This window comes from Leucoraja erinacea, chromosome 27 (assembly GCF_028641065.1).
Source record: "Leucoraja erinacea ecotype New England chromosome 27, Leri_hhj_1, whole genome shotgun sequence".
In the NCBI taxonomy this organism is placed as follows: Eukaryota; Metazoa; Chordata; class Chondrichthyes; order Rajiformes; family Rajidae; genus Leucoraja; species Leucoraja erinaceus.
In genome coordinates this window covers 31,288,632-31,308,489 of record NC_073403.1, presented here as the reverse complement: position 1 = coordinate 31,308,489, position 19,858 = coordinate 31,288,632, and the positions used below count along the sequence as shown (strand labels likewise).

General features: G+C 41.3%; 1 protein-coding gene across 2 annotated transcripts in view; it reads right to left on the bottom strand.

The window, feature by feature from the left end:
* Positions 1 to 19,858, bottom strand: part of plekhm1 (pleckstrin homology domain containing, family M (with RUN domain) member 1) — a 64,737-nt gene that overhangs the window by 21,709 nt on the left and 23,170 nt on the right. For both annotated transcript variants that reach the window (XM_055657377.1, XM_055657378.1), the window contains exons 5-7: positions 6,687 to 7,185; positions 6,054 to 6,279; positions 1,949 to 2,875 (exon numbers count right to left, since the gene is read on the bottom strand). In XM_055657377.1, the coding sequence (XP_055513352.1) occupies positions 1,949 to 2,875; positions 6,054 to 6,279; positions 6,687 to 7,185 (1,652 nt within the window). The remainder of the gene's footprint in view (positions 1 to 1,948; positions 2,876 to 6,053; positions 6,280 to 6,686; positions 7,186 to 19,858) is intronic.

The following is a 19,858-nucleotide window of genomic DNA, read 5'->3' as shown; positions in this document are numbered from 1 at the left end:
GGAAACTTATAGTGCCTGTTGAATCTATAAACACTGTGGATCTTTGGGATGCCAGTTTGTGGAGTATTGTGTGCAGTTTTGGTCCACTAATTTGAGGAAAGACATTCTTGCTATTGCGGGAGTGCAGCATAGGTTTACAAGGTTAATTCCCAGGACTGTTATATGCTGAGAGAATGGAGCGGCTGTGCTTGTATACTTTGGAGATTAGAAGGGTGAGAGGGGATCTTATTGAAACATGCAAGATTATTAAGGGTTTGGACACGTATGAAAGGAAACATGTTCCCGATGTTGGGGGAGTCCAGAACCAGAGCCCCAGTTTAAGAATAATGCGTAAGCCATTTAGAACGGAGACGAGGAAACAATTTTTCTCACAGAGTGTTGTGAGTCTGTGGAATTCTCTGCCTCAGAGGGCGGTGGAGGCCAGTTCTCTGGATACTGTCATGAGAGAGCTAGATAGAGCTCTCAAAGATAGCGGAGTCAGGGGGTATGGTGAAAAGTCAGGAACGGGGTACTGATTGGGGATGATCACATTGAATTGCGGTGCTGGTTCAAAGGGCCGAGTGACCTACTCCTGCACCTATTGTCTATTGAAACACTCTGCTCATCAAGTAAAGGAATGTAAATACTGTAGAAAATAAAATTGCATTCCAATCCCAGAGTTATTAATAAAGGCAGGTGGATGGAGCACAGAATTCTTTCTACTGTAATTCCCTAATTGAATTATCATCATCTTGTACCCAAATGACAATTTTTCATTTCCTTTACTAATGATCATGTGCCCTGAGTGACATTAATGATTAGAATGAATGCTTCATGATAATTAGCCTTTAGATTCAGATTCTCTAAACCCATTTCACATGAAATCGTATACTTAATAAATAGGAAAAACAATCCATCATTCGTCACATTTGCTTGAACTACTATCCTGGATATGGGAGGTTCATCTTTCGACTGTCTATTTCCTTCAAAATTGGAATTGCAGATCAATGCTGTTATTATGAGAATTAGTAAAAAGTTGGTCCCAAACTATGCAGAATTTATATTATCTAGAAAGTGTAAAGGCTGTTGAAGAAACAAAGCTGGTGACAAAATTAACGGTGAGTGGCAGGTTAAGCAAGTCGGCTAGTTGGAGCTAACAGAGTGCAACACAAATAAATGAGTGCTTATGCTTTTAAACTGTGAAGTCAAGTTTTACTATATGGAAGGATCATGATGCCAGTTCGTGGAACATGGAGAGTAAATGTGCATCTATTTACACTGAAAACAATTAGGAAGCATGGATCCAAGAAATTGGGAGTAACAGAGTGAGAAAGTCTGTGGTCTAATTAAATAGAGTTTTGATGAACTATCACAAATTCTATAGCAAAACACAAAGTGCTGAAAGAATCTTGCTTAAGATTCCAGCAAATGCAGTTTCTTGGGTTTTTCTGAATGTCTACACTTTTAATCACCATTTTCAAGGGAAGATATAATTGGTTTGGTAGCAATGGAGTACTGATTCACGAGATTGAACCCGAACTGGGTCATGAAGTGTTATCTTCACACGCTGGAAGAAACTGCCTTTCAACTCACCCTTGTCAGTTTCTCTCACTGGAACATACATAATTCCAACAAGAATTTACATGACAGAATGAAAAGGGTTGTTAGCTCAGGCATAATCTAGAGCTAGGGAACTGAAACAGGATTTGGCTTCAGTCGTCTTGGATTAACAAGAACAAATCTCTTTGTTCAGAGATTTGTACATCTTTGGCATTGTTACAGAGAGGCAGTGAATGCTTAAGCATTGAGTACATTTAAAGCCAACATTCATATTTTCTGACACTAACAAAAGTTGGATTGTTGGAAAATGAAAATACAAGTAGAAATCAACCATGATCGTATTCAGTGGTACAGCATGACAACAAGCTGTATGATTTATGCTTGCATCTTTGTTTTTATCTTGCCATACCTGCACATTGAAATTTCTGCAAATCCAACCCTTTTTCTATGGGTACAACAGTCAAATGCTGTAGAAGGCTCTTGTGTTCCCCCAAGCCCAGCTCCACAAGTCTTTTTTCATTCTTCTCGAAGCCTGTGTTTGCTGCCAAGGTATCTTCTTCTGCTTCTAAGAAGGATGATAGAACTGCTCGAATCAGTTCACGCCACGATCTTGCTTCTGCACCACTTTCTGCCTGAAGTCTCAGAGTAACCTCAGATGTAATTAATTTAAAGTTAGCTGGACCGCCCAATGCAGTGTCAGGTATGACATCCTTAAAAGTTTCAGTTTTGCAGATGCTGCATAGTACCTTTTGCTGTTCCTGAAATTTGAAATATTTCAGTGCGTCCAATGTCAAAGAGAAGATGTAACGAGTCCACGTTTTGCCTGTTAACAAGTATAGTACAGTCTCTTTAATTGCATCTAACTGCGATTCTGCCTCAGAAACCCAATTAAAATCTCGTTGGAAGCCATTCTCTTCCTTGTGATTTAACTGGTGAGCAGAGTGAAGGACATGTGGCTCAGAAACTGAATCAGGTTTCTCATTCATTGAGGCCTCTACATGAGATGATTCTTGTTTTGAAGTTCGGTGAGGTCGACATTGTTCTAATGCTTCCCGAATTCGATCAATCCAGTCCTCTGCTTCATCTCGAGAGGGTGCTCGGAGGTACAACTTCTTGCCAGCAAAAACCACATGAAACCTTCCATCACTGTGTGCACGTCCCAGTAGTTCACATCTTAGTAAAGAGCAGTTCTCATAACAATTGCGGTCATCGTCACTCTGGTACAGATGAAACTCGAAAGGTGATAACTCACAGTAATACTCTTTCCAAATACCAACATGACCTCTCCTCTCTAAATTGCCCAACTTCAGAAGTCCACGAAACGGGTTTGAAATACCTGTTAAAATACATGTCAATTAAATAAATTTTCCAAATTCTGTAACAGATAAAGACAGTACAATCAAAACTATTATGCTACGAGTTGTCTCGGAACCAGAGTAATCCATCTTAACTTTGCCAAGGATACAGTGAATATATTCACATCTTGGATGTTTTTAAGAATAAAGATCAGGATAGACCTTGGGATCAACCTGGGTCTGTATATTGGTGTCGTGTGGTAAGCGGTCTGGACTGGGGGTTGCTGTGACTTACAGTATCCTGCAATGTTTGCTCATGGAAAATATATTGTTGGGCTAGTGTTGCAAATAGCCCAGCAAGAAAGCATGGAAATTCTCACCTTTGAATATGATGTTAAGGATTAAAGACTAGAGGCTTGACCAGATAATGTAAAATTGCACTCCAATGGCGTTGGAGTCTTTCATATCGGATGAAGCTAAGACCTGTCCATCACTTAGGGCTGTAAAACATTCCATGCCTCGAAGCAAAGAGCAGAGAGAATCTCTATGGCTTTCTGGCTTATATTTATTCCTCAACCAACTGCTCAAGAACAGATTACATGGTTGTCATCATGTAGTTGGTTCAGAGATCTGACTCTGTGAATACACATTATCTTACAAGTGAGATCATATGGTACATAACACCTGAGGAAGTCAAGACCTCATGGAACTCTGTTTTTCATAAAAGCCGTTAAAATTGGAAGAATTTGGATTTCCACATTAAAATGATTCATTGGAAATCATTAATGAGCAGAAATTGCAAATAGATCAACAGTGAGCAGCAATGCATTCTCTAAAATTATTCTTACTACCACCCTTGAAGCTTGATCAATCAGAAATGGCAAATTTGTTACAGCATTAGCCATATTTAAAAAAAATCATTGTTAAAAGACTTGACTAATTTTCTGTAACACATGCCCCTTGGTGTAAAAAAGTTACTTCTGTGTGTGTAAATTGGTTGATGGTTTGTTTATTCAATAGGATTAAAGTGTATAAGTACAACATAGAAACATAGAAATTAGGTGCAGGAGTAGGCCATTCGGCCCTTCGAGCCATTCAATATGATCATGGCTGATCATCCAACTCAGTATCCCGTACCTGCCTTCTCTCCATACCCTCTGATCCCCTTAGCCACAAGGGCCACATCTAACTCCCTCTTAAATATAGCCAATGAACTGGCCTCGACTCCCCTCTGTGGCAGAGATTTCCAGAGATTCACCACTCTCTGTGTGAAAAAAGTTATTCTCATCTCGGTTTTAAAGGATTTCCCCCTTATCCTTAAGCTGTGACCTTTATTATATTACATTATATTAAATAAAAAGACAAAGCAGTCTAAAATTAAGGAAAAAAAAAACTGCATGCATAGTATCATTCATCAGCCAAAATATTAACAATTAAGTTCTATTTTAAAAGCCTGAGAAGGTTCTTGTGGTTATTCTACCTAGGTATAACCTTTTGATTAACCAATATGAAGAGTGTCAAAAAGAGACAAAATGCTGGAGTCACTCAGCGAGTCGTGGAGCATCTCTCGAGAGCATGGATGGGTGATGTTTCAGTTCAAGACCCTTCTTCAAACTGATTGTAGTGGGGGGGTGGGGGGGGGGGGGGGGGGGGGGGGGAGAAAGCTAGAAGAGAGGAAGAAGGGGGCATCACAAAGCCTGGTAAAGATAAAAAGTGTGAGTCAAGGACATAAGATATTCAAATTGTTAAGTCAGTGGAAGGAATATAGGTGGAAGGGGAGGGGAAGGGAAGAAGTGCCCATTCACATGTACACCTAAATCACATTCAGGGATTCCTTTTCACTTCGCTCTGGCATCAACTGTTGAGAAGCAAGTTTCTTGAAAATTAGATTTTTTTTTATTTTTGTGTTTATTAGTGGCTAATATGCAGTCACAGATATTTAATACTTTACCTCATTTAACAGTAGCAAGAGCAGCCTATTTAACGCTAGCAGCCTAATTTCACAACTGCATCTCACAGACATAATCTTCATTGCTGGATGCAGTTTTTCTGCAAATTACATTTCTTCAGCATTATACCATTTTAATGCAAAGAAAGCAAGCTGCCTTAACAAGTTTATTGATTTCCTTGCAATATGCTCTATCACTATGACTATTGTCAGAAAACAACAGATATCCTGTTGTACCATTTTATATCTGGGTTTAGATATTTTGTTTAAAGAGAACTTAATGTAACAATATTTGTAATATCTAAATTCTAAATTAAAAATAATCTAGTTTTCTTTGTGATTACACTGACTCCTTATCAGATTATAATGCTGTATTCTAAACTAAATATGTCGTCAATCTTCTGTTATCACTCAATTGGACATTCATTTGTATATACTTCCATGAAAAGATAGAACAACATACGCCGAGCTTCTCACTACCAGTCAACCCTTAGCCAATCTCATATAACAAATTCCAGGATATCAAAAAATGATGCATCAATTTTAGCTTTCCTTCCTCATACAATAGGAACCATAAGCCCAGAAGGCATTACCTAGGATAGAAATCTGAAGGGAAGGAGATCTGATCGTATGAAGATTAATCTTTGCAGCTTCCTATAATGTTGACGATTTTGAGCTAGAGATCACAAAAGCCATTGGAAAGTCCTGTAAATTTACCTTACAGGTGTCACTACTATCTGAAGAAGGGTCTCGACCCAAAACGTCACCCATTCCTTCTCTCCAGAGATGTTGCCTATTCCACTGAGTTACTCCAGCTTTTTGTGTCTATCTTGTCTAAAGAAAACTGTTTTGGCAGCGGTGTGGCACATTGGCTCCTCAAAACTCAAGAAATCTAAAATCACTAGATACATTGAGGCCACAACACACTTTCAAGCTAACCCCTTCTTACTTGTTGTTGGAATCTAGAGTTCATTCTGCCAACATTGAGCAAAGAAGTCAAGATGAACAATATGGCCAGATATTACAATTAACCCTCAAAATGTTAATGCAAGCTAGCACTATGACTAAAATATTTCTGCTTTAATGCAATAGTATTATCTGACTTAGCTAATCCACTCATAGAATTTGAACAAAATATTTCTGCTTGCTCAGATATTGTAAGGAATGTACTACTTTTGCCCATGTATGTACAATACAAATACTGAATTTAGTGATGTAAATGTCATTTCTAATATTATTTGGTTGCAGTCTTTCATGCAAATCTTTCCTACCAATCTTTCGACGATGGGTCACTTCAAATGATGCCTCCTCTTGACGAAACGTACTCTGCAAGAGCTCGGAAGCTGGTTGTCTATTTTTAGTAGCCCCAGTGCTATTTTCATTCATTGGTGTTGTGTCAATAGAATGATCAGTTGAACTTTCCCCTGTGCTTCGCGGAAGTGCTTCTTGAGGAGATGGTTTGCAGATGTCATCATCTGATATCCAGCTACTTCGTTTCTGAAATAGTCAATTTTATGTTTGTAAGAATTGGGAAATTGGGGAAGAAAGGGCTATTTACTAAAAGATAAAACAAGCATGACAATACAAACATTAAAATGATCCCGCTTCAAATTAATTTGTCCTTTCACCGTAGTTCATCCTCAAACTGATTGTATTTAGGACGCTCACCATGAACATTAAATTTGAAAGAAATCACAACTAAATAGATGCTCTGAAGAAATGATAGAAAATACTATGCAATAGCTTTACAGCAGTCTCAACAGCTACAGTCCAACATTTCAGTATTTGAAAATCGATAATAACACATTCGGAAGAGTTATGCAGATCATTTTCTCTTGCTTCGGTGCAATTATGAAATCGAACAAAGGCCAGAACTACAGCATATGGTAAATAAATTAACTCACATGATTCTCTCCTGGTTCAGTCAAGTGAGTGCTGTGAACACTCAATGCATTCTTTTGGTCTATCACATGAGCAATTCCGCTCTGAACAGAAACTTGATCTGCAGCTTCTACTTCCTGTTTCTGGCATGCTGCAGATTGCAAAATTCTCCGGGAGTTGTAATTGGATAACCTTTCAGAATTGATAGGATTTAGCATCTTTTCACTGTGAGAAGCAACAGTTTTCCTGCCATTTTCAAGATGTGATCCATGAGCAGTTTCTGGATGGTGAAAGGCTGAAACATAGGTAGAGGATGGGCTTTCAATTTGTGAATGGCTTTCTATTGTCCTTGCATTTGTTTCCTCATTGCATATATGTCGGTCAACCAATTTACCCGACTGAGCATTCAATGTAATATCAACTGCTGGAAGCATTGAGGATAATTCAGGCTGTGATATAGTAATTGAAACATTGCAATCCAGGGAAACTGGTATTTGGTCTTCTCCAAGTTCATCCGGTGTCCTTTAAAAAGGAAAAAAATCTGTTAAATCAATAATCAATCTAAAGGAGCCACACAAACAGCCTTACACAACGCCGTAGCATGGATGGGTCGATATCAATTTGGCAGATCAGGTTCTGAATCTATTCTCCAATATCATTAACTAACGCTGCATTCAGAAAGCACAGGCATCTGTGAACTCAATACATTATCATCTGATGCACTCATAAATGACTTCTATAAAATAGATTCAACTGCAAAAAACACATTAAAATTTATTGACGAGCAAGTTACGTTGAACTACAGTGGAGAGTACGGTGTTCGATTCTGACCAACACACAAGAGGAAATATGCGTAGGTCCTAGAGATGCAGAAAAGATCGAGTGTAATATTTAACCTATAAAGTTAGATGAGAGATGGGTTGTTACTGGAAGAGTAAAGGTGGCCAAGGACATTTGATGCAGCTCTGCATGATCAAGATAGACTTGGACGTAAATATAAAAGCATTTTCAGCCAATGACCAAGAACCAGAGGACACATACAATATGGGACAAAAGTTAGGAAATTCCAGCAGAGCCATATTAAAATAACACCATGCAAATTAAGGTACAATAAACATAACCTTAATTTAGCAGAAAGCAGCAACTACAATCATGCCACCTAAATAGGATATAACCATTATAATCTAATCTTCTAAGATAGATACAAAAAATGCTGGAGTAACTCAGTGGGACAGGCAGCATCTCTGGATAGAAGGAGTGAGTGACATTTCAGGTCGAGACCTTTCTTCTGATTTCAGAAGCATGATTAATGACTGCAAATTATATCAACATTGGCTGCAAAATTGATAGAAAGAAAAAAATATTTAAGCACAGAAAGGTATCAATTGACAGAACGACATCAAAATTGCAAATGCAATTCACCTTGGAGGTATTATACTTGGGAAGTATGAGTAAAGTGATAGCACGCATACCAAAATATAGAAATGCAAAGAAACAAAGGGTGTGTTTACAAATTCCTCAAAATAGCAGAACAAGTTGGATGACTTGCAGCTTAACATCTAAACATCCCTGTATACCATACTGAGCAGCAAAGCAGCGGTGTAGGCAAGAGCAGAACTCGCCATCAAAACATGGAGGGGACATGGGACACAATTTTTTGGCGGCCACGCGCACATGCGGACACTCACACATGCGCGCGCGAGGCTTCGGAGGCTCAATCCAGCGCTAAATGCAGCTCAACTCTGCCTGTCTCACCGAGTTAACTGCAGCCCTGTCTGGACTGACCGGATACCAGCGCTACTTCTCCGCACTGGCCATATTTCCCGCAGGGACAGGCAGAGTTGGCCTGTGTTTAGTACTGTTTCTCTGCGCTGGCTATGGGCCTGGGGGCACAACTCGCGTCTGACTTCCAACCTCTCTGGCCACCCGTAGGTGGGGGGGTCACTCGGGACAGCGCCGGAGGCCCGGCGGTGACCGATCCTGCCTGCAGATGAGGCACAGGTCTGTGCCACGTCTCCCTCCCTCCAATCGCCGCACTCTATCCTCAGTCCCCACCACCCCCACCCCTCCCTCCTCCAATCATCGCGCCCTCGATCATCAGTCCCACCCCCACTGTCTCGCGGAAAGCGGAGATTTTAAAATACAGATCACAAAAACTTGGGGGGATGTCCCCCACCTTTCAAAACATGGGGGGGGACGTGTCCCCTCTGCCACCCCCCCCCCCCCCCGGGTTTTCCGCCCCTGGGTGTAGGATATCACCTGGCAAGGCCAGCCACTGCCAATCCAGTGCTACTGCCAGAATAAAGGGCCTTTAAGGTCGTATTACTCAACATTTATAAGAACGTTGAATCTTGAAGGGTACAAGATGGCACCAGAAACGTAGCAAATCTTGTGTACTTCCTCAGTACCATCTACTATTCTTACACTTATAATTAAGTATTATTATGCCAATGTCAAGTGGGCTTGTGCACAAAAACAGGGATGTAATGTTGAGGCTCTATGAAGCTCTGGTTAGGCCACATTTGGAACATTGTAGGCAATTTTGGGCACCATATCTGAGGTAGGATGTGCTGGCTCTGGAGAGGGTCCAGAGGAGGTTTACAAGAATGACAGCAGAAATGAGTAGGTTAACATATGATGAGCAATTGTCAGCACTGGGCCTGTTCTCGCTGGAGTTTAGAAGAATGAGGGGTACAAGAATAATTTAAATCGCTAGATACCCTGAAATCAGCAGTTGAGCAGAAGCAGAAACTAACATTGCCTAAGGATAAATTAAGAAAGCCTGGATTCTTATAGAATTGAATATATAATTGTAAAGACTCGAATCAGTCAAATTTTTAGCAATTGGATTCAAATAGAAATAATTGAAACATACAGAATAGTGAAAGCCTTGGATGGAGTAGATGTGGAGAGGATGTTTCCACTAGTGGAAGAGTCTAGGACTAGAGATCATAGCCTCAGAATTAAATGACGTTCTTTTAGGAAGGAGATGAGGAGACATTTATTTGGTCAGAGGGTGGTGAATCTGTGGAATTCTTTGCCATGGAATGCTGTGGAGGCCAAGTCAGTGGATATGGTTAAGGCAGAGATAGATAGGTTCTGATTAGTACAGGTGTCAAAGGCTTTGGGGATAAGGCAGGAGAATGGGGTTGGGAGAGTGAGATAGATCAGCCATGATTGAATGGCAGAGTAGATTAATGGGCCGAATGGCCTAATTCTACTATTCCTTATCTGTAATAAGATTTTTACTGAATTGTATGCAAAAAAGCTATTTTATTGCACCTAGGCATATGTGACAATAAAGTACCAAGTACCAGTCTGTCTGTTTTTCCATCTTTTTTTAATTTTTAGTCTGTTTAAAAAGTATGTTGTGGAGTATGTTGTGAAAAGTATGTTGTGAATAGTAAGAGGGAGTACAGAGAAGGTTCACCAGACTGATTCCTGGGATGTCAGGACTTTCATATGAAGAAAGACTGGATAGCCTCGGCTTGTACTCGCTAGAATTTAGAAGATTGACGGGGGATCTTATAAAAACGTACAAAATTCTTAAGGGGTTGGACAGGCTAGATGCATGAAGATTATTCCCGATGTTGGGGAAGTCCAGAACAAGGGGTCACAGTTTAAGGATAAGGGGGAAATCTTTTAGGACCGAGATGAGAAAATCATTTTTTACACAGAGAGTGGTCAATGCCGAATGGCCTACTCCTGCACCTATTTTCTATGTTTCTATGGAGGTTTCTTTAGTATTTCTATGTGGGGGAGGTGGGTAGGGTAAAGGAGAAACCGTTTCCCAGTCACTTCCTGGTGAGGTTGCGATTATTCTCCGAGTCGCGTCCTCGCCCCCAATAAATGTGTCTCGTCTCTTGTCTCGATTTTGCCTTCCATCACAGTGAGGAATGTTGGTAGTGTATGTTAAATTGCAAATTAGTTCAAACCCAGCAAATATATATAGTTGGTGACTAATTGCATCATTGTAATGCAAAAGATTGAAAAATGGGTTGGGGCAATTAATTAGTTGTGTTTGATAATGATGTTCAAAGATTAGCTGTGCTTTGGGCTCAGTCAGCATCATAACTTGCATGCCAGGGCCTACTCAAAAAGGAAACTTGTCACTGAATTATGAAACTTTAAACAAAAAAACAAATATTAGAAAATATTGATATAAAATAGGTTGAGGCCTAAAATAGTAAACTGGAGGATTCGATATTGACATTCCAGAGCACTGAGGCTGAAGTGGCTGAAAAGTTGAAAGGCTAAGTAACTCAAGAAGGAATATTTCATACCAGTCTCTCTCAATACCTTAAATCACAATGCTCCTTTTCTTGTGCAAGAACTGCATCATTAGTATTACAATCCTTCACACATCAAAGGTTTCAAAGGTTCAAAGGTCTTTTATTGTCACATGTACCAATTAATGTACAGTAATATTCGAATTACCATACAGCCATACTAAAAAGCAACAAGACACACAACTACATAAAAGTTAACATAAACATCCACCACAGCAGATTCCCCACATTCCTCACTGTGATGGAAAGCACTAAAGTCTACCAGTAATCTTCTTCCCTCTTTATTCTCCCGTGGATCACATTCTCCAGCACGCTCCGCGGCCTTCCATCGATGGAACTGTAGGCCTCCTCGGACTGTCTTGAGCCCCACCGCGCAGCGCGGACTTAACTTCGGAGCTGATCCTTTGCCTGCGATCGCTCCTACCACCGCAGATTTTACCATCAAGAGCTCGCAGTCTTCGAGAGAGGCCGAGTCGGGAGCTCCAACGCCGCAGAAGGTTTGACCAGCCCCGATGCGAGGTTCGATCGTCCAGCACGGGGCAGCTAACATCCCCCCCGAGGCAGGAGCGGATCGCCTCGACGCGGAGGGCCCGAAATGCGGCCGGCTACGGGAGTAAGACCGTCCTGTCAACGGGGGCTCAAGGCTCACGACCGAGGAAGAACTAAGGGAAAGGACTTGAACTTTATTTCGCCTTCCATCACAGTGAGGAATGTGTAGGAGTCACTGTGGTGGATGTTCATGTTAAAATGTGTTTTGAGTGATCTGTTGCTTTTAATTGTATGACTGACCTGGCCAATGAAATTCCTCGTATGTTGCAAAACATACTTGGCGAATCCAGATTCAGATTCAGATTCAATTTTAATTGTCGTTGTCAGTGTACAGTACAGAGACAACGAAATGCATTGCATCAAGTGTGGATTCTCAGAACTAATAAACACTCCCAACATGAAACTCAGTAAGATCATACTGATTTTCTAATTTACTTTAGTACACTCCTTAATGGAAAAATGTTAAAAATAAACAATTTGATAAAAGGAAGGGATCCGATGCAGCGACTTGTGTTGGATGTAAGGCTAAGCAGATAAAATGCAACAAAAAGGAAATGCGACTAGAACTTTCATAGTTCAACACTGGCAATTTGAAGCAAAGCCATTTTTTCAATTGCACCAAATCTCAACTTGATCCAAAGACCCACGGTCAACCCAGGTCTGTACTAAGCGGCTGCCTCCTCCCCGGAGACCGGGAGGCTATCTGTGCCATGCATAGGGTTACTGGAGCTTTTAAAAAAAAACTCAGAGGCGGGGACGGTCAATAGCAGTAAGCTCCGCAGCCTGGGGCTGCCAACGGTTGTAGCTACCACTCAGCTAAGATCATAGCTGAGCTTTTCTAATTTAGTCGGTGGCGTTCACTGTACCACGGGGACTGCCTTAACCGGTTCGCCGTGCGGCAAAAATGTGGCCGCGCCGCAACATTGCGTTGGAATTTGAGGGGTAGAAGCTACCGGCGCCGAGGCAACAGCCCTCCGCAGAGATCTAGAAGGGACTAAAAATTAATGCTTAACTCCAAAGGGCATAAAATCCCTGTACTACCATTTTGCAAGATGTCCGGGGAGGAGGCATCTCACTTTTCAAGCAGATACCTAAATGCAGCTAAAAAAGGAAATCCGACAATGTCCGAAAGACAAGTGTTGGTCAGCTTGCTGCAATAGGTTTACCTGTACAATGATAACCTAAATATTTGATTACGAGGAGAAAAGAGTGGGTGGGGCACTTCTACATATGTAAATAATGGAGGAAATAATGTCTTTGCCTATAAAATTCTGCTGATTTTCTGCAGTAGAAAACAGACAAATAAATGTGGCACTATTGCCTAACCTGCATAAAGATAAACAGGATAACTGGGGAAAAAACAGCTGGAAAACAGTTGAGGTTTTGAAATGTATAAAGGTGAAAACTTTTTATGGATGTAGCCATCTCCAGATCTTGCAGATAGTGAGGCAGTCCTGTGCTCACTGCAGGGAGATAAGCCAGACCAGCTAAACATAAAACTAAAACCAGCCTCGGCACTGCAGCTTGGATTAGCAGAACACTGGTGCAGAACACAGAGGTGAAAGCAAGAAATTGTGTTCCATCATAGATATGGACAACCACATACATGGATTGGTGCAACCAGCCTCCATGCTGTGAACAGACCTAACCAAATCAAGGTACAGACAGTAAGAAGCCAGCAATTACACATCATGCACAGAGGTACGTAAACAAAGAATCTCACTGTAACTAAGTACATGCGATAATAAAGTGTCATTGAATCATTGAAAAATAGGGATGTAATGGCCTTTGTTAGTGAATCCCATTTATCAAAGTACAGGGCACAAAAATGTGTGTGGCAATTTATGGATAAACCTTCCAAGTTCCATTGGAAATCTTTCAATTTGCAATTTGTTGCTGATATCATGTGGCATTTGTTCCTTGTTTAACTGTAACAGGATTTGAGTATTGGAGCAAGGAGGCCCTACAGCTGTTGTACAGGGCCATGGTGAGACTGCACCTGGAGTATTGTGTGCAGTTTTGATCTCCTAATTTGAGGAAGGACATCCTTGCTATTGAGGGAGTGCAGCATAAGTTCACTAGTTTAATTCCCAGGATGGCAGGACTGACATGATGAAAGAATGGATCGACTGGGCTTATATTAATTGGAATTTAGAAAGATGAGAGGAGATCTTATCGAAACATATACAGTTCTTAAGGGTTTGCACAGGCTAGATGCAGGAAAAATGTTCCCAATGTTGGGGGAGTCCAGAACCAGGGGTCACCATTTAAGAATAAGGGGTAGGCCATTTGGACTGAGATGAGGAAAAACCGTTTCACCCAGAGAGTTGTGAATCTGTGGAATTCTCTGTCAAAGAAGGCAGTGGAGGCTAATTCACGGGATGTTTTCAAGAGAGAGTTAGATATAGCTCATAGGGCTAACGGAATCAAGGAATATGGGGAGAAAGCAGGAACGGGTTACTGATTTTGGATGATCAGCCATGATCACATTGAATGGCGGTGCTGGCTCGAAGGACCGAATGCACGTATTTTCTATGTTTCTGTCAATTGTAAATTAAGTTTCCAGATTGTAAATCATTGCTCCAATTTGTCAGAGAAGCATAGCACACACGGGAGACAACAATACTCTTAACTTGATGCTGGATAAACGGCAGCTTATCCGAGGTGTATTGCACACTGAAATTCTGATGATGGGCAACAGACCGGAAACATTGACTGTCTTTTCAAGGTGTTGCATGACTAGTTGGGTTTTTCCAGCATTTTCTATTTCTTTTTATACCGTCATCCAAGTCCAGCTTTCCAACAGGTACGACTTCCATCACGAATGGGTGCTTTCATATCACATGTGCCAAACAGCATTAATATGCAATTTGCATTAAAAATGCAACAATCAGTCCATTTTCTAGGCTTCGGTCTTAGAATCAGATTGAAATCAAATAAACACCAAGACAAGTTTAACTGGTCTTAACGTGAATTTGGACATTGCTAATGAAAAATCGATATTGAATGGTGCAATAAACAAAGCTTCTGTAACGTTATATTATCTTTCCTACGCTCTGCCTCGGTGTGTATTATGTTAAGACTTGTTTTAAGAAAAAGAAACCAAATAATCCTTTGTTTAACCCAGTTGTAACACAAAAAATATTCTGTCCCTGAAACAAGCCAAAATGGTCTTAACTAAGACTATTTCCAGACTACACAGTGCATTTATGAAACAAGCCAAAATGAATTATTTTTGACATTTTAAATAGTGCCACCAACGATAATAAACCCTTCTGGATTGTAAAGCAAACTGGCAAGCAAACAACTGGTTCTGGACTCGCCACACATTTTTCCTGCATCTAGCTTGTCCAGTCCTTTTATAATTTGATATGTTTCTATAAGATCCCCCTCATCCTTCTAAACTCCAGTGAATACAAGCCTAGTCTTTTCAATCTTTCCTCATATGACAGTCCTGCCATCCCAGGGATCAATCTCGTGAACCTACGCTGCACTGCGTCAATCACAAGGATGTCATTCCTCAAATTAGGGTGCTTTCATTCTGCTAAAGTCCAAAAAAATAGGCCAAATCTATCAATTTACGATAATCCTGTGTTCTAGAGAATGAAAACACAAGAAAAAGTTATACTTATAATTTAACGTAAATGAAATTATTTTTTTAACAATAGAATTTATAAATGGGGTTCACCACATTCAGAGGTTGCCACTGTTCTATGTGCTGTCAGCTTTATTTGAGAAATGACAAAATCTGGAACTAAGCCAGAACCAAGGAATGAACTCCAATGCATATATAGTAAAGCTTAAACTTCCAGGTTAGACTTCAGTTACTTCCTATATGCTTACACCAAGAAGAATAAAGCACCGTTGACATCAGTATGAAGAAGGGTCTAGACCCGAAACGTCACCCATTCCTTCCCTCCAGAGATGCTGCCTGGCCCGCTGAGTTACTCCAGCATGTTGTGTCTACCTTCGATTTAAACCAGCAGCTACAGTTCTTTCCTACACATAATGAATCCCCATCTGGTATATTTTTATTTTAAAATACTGAGCAAAAGTTATGTCACCCACAATTACACAATTCTTATCCATATGCTTCAACAATTGAAAGCTTTACAGTGTCACTAATGGAATCTCTAAATAATGGCATCTCAAACAAAGTATATGTAATTTGCTCAAAGTATACATAATTCTTAAGTAAATGTTAAAAGGTAGCGATGTTCCACTTAGGCAATTTTTCAGGCGACGCCTGAAAAACTGGCAACTGGAACGGCGACTGTCAGAGTGGAACGCGCACACACAGTTTTCTTCACCAGCGCCTTATGCAGGCAGGGGACAGGGCAAGCGGGGGAGCGCTGCCCGAGTGAAATTCACACGGTGTAAAGCCAGACACACAGGAAGGTTGGCTCTAATTAAGACGGTAAAAACACAGTGTATGGGAAGGGTCCCATAAGTCTTTTAAAAAGAGTGGGGGAGCGGGGGGGGGGGGAAGGAGTGGAGACAACTTTTAAGAAGCCAGAGATATACGGCTGGTTTAGACAGCAAGGGAATCAGAGAATATGGGGAATTTGAAAGCAAAGTCGGCAAGACAGAATTAAACAACTGAATGTTGGAGCATATCTGACGGGATGTTATGCTCTACTTTGGCTTCTATTTTTATGTCCTTATGGGAAATATACTGATGAAAGACCTGAATTGGATGTTTTTTGAATTGTTAACATAGCCACGACCCAAGATCAACTGTCATAGCTCCAAAACCAAACCCATACGGGGCACAATAAACGTAACTGCCATAAATGAATTTCATATAGACACAAATTTACTATTTTAAAAGGTAGAGTTATACAAGACAAAAACAGGCCCTTCAGCCCAACTTGCCTACGCGGACCATGATGCCCCATCTACACTAGTCCCACCTCCCTGCATTTTGCCCATCTATCTATCTATCTATCTATCTATCTATCTATCTATCTATATAATATTAAATATTGTGGCTGGCTGACTGGCTGTGTGTGTTTCTGCCTGACTTGTGGGTGCCAGCCTTTGATTCATTGCTATGCCAACACCAGACCCAGAAACGCCGAGATTTTATCCATTTCGATAGATTTCACTTTTCATTCCAAGTATCCACTCCACAATAAATTTTGTCGTGTTTATGTACACATTTTAAATACAATCCTTCTCCCTCCCCCCCCCCCCCCCCCCCCCCCTCATTTTGTTGCCTCCTGCTGGCCAGTGACCATAATGGCTGGTGTGGGGGTGGTTAATGTGTGTGACACCCAATGCCCCCCCCCACCCCCCTCAACTGCATGTTTGGGGAACAGACCCAACGGGTCTGCACTTGGTCTAGTATCCTCTAAACCTTTCCTACCAATGAACCTGTCCAAATGTCTTTTAAATGTTATTATGGCACTTGCTTCAGCTTCTTCCTCTGGCAGTTCATTCCATATATCCCACCCCCTTTCGTATGAAAAGGTTGCCCCTCAAGTTCCTATTAAGTCTTCCCCCTCTCACCTTACACCTATCATCTTGTTCTTGATTCTCCTACTGGGTAAAAAAAGTGCATTGACCTGATCTATTCCCCTCATGATTTTATACATCATTATAAGTTCACTACTCTGCTTCTTGCACTCCAAGGAATAGTCTTGGTCCGACCAACCTCCCTGGTCCGACCTCAAGTCCTGGCAACATCCTTGTTAATCTTCTCCACACTTTTTCTAGCTTAACAACATGCTTCTTATAGCAGGGTGACCAAAACTGAACACAATACTCCAAATGCAGCCTCACCAATGTATTGTACAACTTTAGCATGATATCCCAACTTCTACATTAAATTTCCTGACTGATGAAGGCAAATGTGCTGAAAGCTTTCTTGACCAACTTATAGTACCTTGACGCCACTGTCAAGAAGTCATTTTCCTGCAATCCTGGATCCCTCTCCTCTACCACACTCTCAAGGGTCCTGCCATTCACTGCGAAAGTCAGCCCTGCTTTAACTTCTCAAAATACAACACCTTGCACATCTGCATCAAACTCCAATAACCATTCCTCTCTTCTCTTTCTCTTTATTAATTTATTGAACATGTTAAAAAAATACAAACACAAATAAACTTGTAAGCAATAAAAAAAAGAAAAAACACAAAGGAAAACAAACAAATAAGTAACTCAAATAATACAAATAATATCGTTCATGTTCAAAAGGGGTAAGAAGAAGTTCGAAAACTTTTCTGGCCCTACCCCCTCTTATTTTCTATACATTTTCACGGAGAATCCTGTCTAAGGTCAACCCGTGGAAAGCAGTCGGACCCGACAACATCCCAGGACGTGTGCTCAAGGAATGTGCTGAGGAGTTAGCAGATGTGCTAACAAACATCTTTAACATCTACCTTAGTCAAGCCATTGTCCCCACATGCCTCAAAACTTCCACGATAATCCCCATAGCGAAGAAACCAGTGGTTGCCTGCCTAAATGACTACCGCCCTGTCGCCCTGACCCCAATAATAATGAAGTGTTTTGAAAGCCTGGTGAAACCCCACATTACTGCCAGCCTCCCCTCATCGCTAGACCCCCTCCAGTTTGCCTATCGCCCCAACCGTTCTACAGAGGATGCCATCTCTACCACGCTGCACACAGTACTCACGCATCTGGAAAACAAAAACACATACGCCAGAATCTTGTACACCGACTTCAGCTCAGCGTTTAACACCATCATCCCACAGAGACTTGTGGAGAAACTAACCCTGCTGGGCCTCAACACCACCCTGTGTCACTGGATCTTGGACTTTCTGACAGAGAGACCGCAGTCAGCCCGTGTTGGCAAGAACACTTCAGGCTCGATCACGCTGAGCACCGGCTCCCCTCAAGGCTGTGTGCTCAGCCCGCTGTTGTTCACACTGCTCACACATGACTGTGCTGCCAGATTCAGGGACAATAAGATCATAAAATTCGCGGATGACACAACAGTGGTGGGACTCATCAGCGGAGATGACGAATCAATGTACAGAGAGGAAGTCAAACAACTAGTGGACTGGTGCGGCAAAAATAATCTAGAATTAAATGTCGACAAAACGAAGGAGATGGTTGTCGACTTCAGGAGGGCACAGCCAAAGCATACACCCCTCAACATCAGTGGCACTACAGTGGAGAGAGTGGAGAGCATGAAGTTCCTCGGTGTGCAAATTACAGACAGCCTCACCTGGTCCAGGAACACCACTGGGACCGTCAAGCGGGCCCATCAGCGACTGCACTTCCTGAGGAAACTAAAACAGGCCTCACTCCCCACCAACATCCTCAGGACCTTCTACAGGGGTACGGTGGAGTCTGTACTCACGTACTGCATAAATACGTGGTACTGCACCTGCAACTGCTCGGACAGGAAAGCTCTGCAGAGGGTAGTGAGGGGAGCAGAGAGGGTCATTGGCGTCTCCCTACCCTCGGTACAAGAACTGTTCCAGAGCCGCTGTCTGAAAAAAGTTCAGAGAATTGCTAAGGACAAACTGCACCCCCTCCACATACACCTGGATCTCCTGCCATTAGGCAAGAGATATCGAAGCATCAAAGCCCAGACTACAAGACTGCTAAACAGCTTCCTACCACAGGCTGTGAGGCTGCTAAACATTCACTCTGTACTCACAGTCACTTGATTCTGCGGCTGGCACGGACAGTTTAATAACTGGCACTGGCCATTCAAATCAGCTGCCCCGGACATTTTTATGATTGGCTTATTGTATTTTAACGTTGTGTTTTACCTGCTTTTAACTATTTATACTGTTCCATCAGGGACTGGATTGCTTTTAGTGTTATTATGTGTGAAATGTTTTAAATTTCATGTGCGATGCTCCGCTATTCCCTGGGAAACGTCTTTTCATTTTGCACTGTACAACTGTTGCTTGCAAGATGACAATAAAGGTTGATTGATTGATTGATTGATTGTTTGAAAAACAAAATAATGGGAACAAATGGACCCAAAATCTGTTGAACAGTCCACAAACAAGAAATAACCAAACAGAAAAGAAAATCACTGGTCCAGCTCATAACCATTCAATCTTTTGTTTCTGAAGAGTGTTTTTAGTTTGAATAGAGTCTTACATTTTTTCAGCTCATCATGGCAGTTATTCCAGAGACTAATAACCTTTGCTGTAACACAATGGAGTTTTGCATTAGTTCTTATTGCCAGTTTTTCGAATATGTAGGTCCATCTCAGGTTGTGTTTGCTTTCTCTCCGTTGGAACAACCCCTGGATATTACAAGGCAATTGCTGATTAGCTGCTTTAAACATAATTTGGATAGTTTTATAATGTCAGATCTTGAAATTTTAATGTTTTTAGTCTGATAAATAATGGTTTTGTTGATTGTCTGTA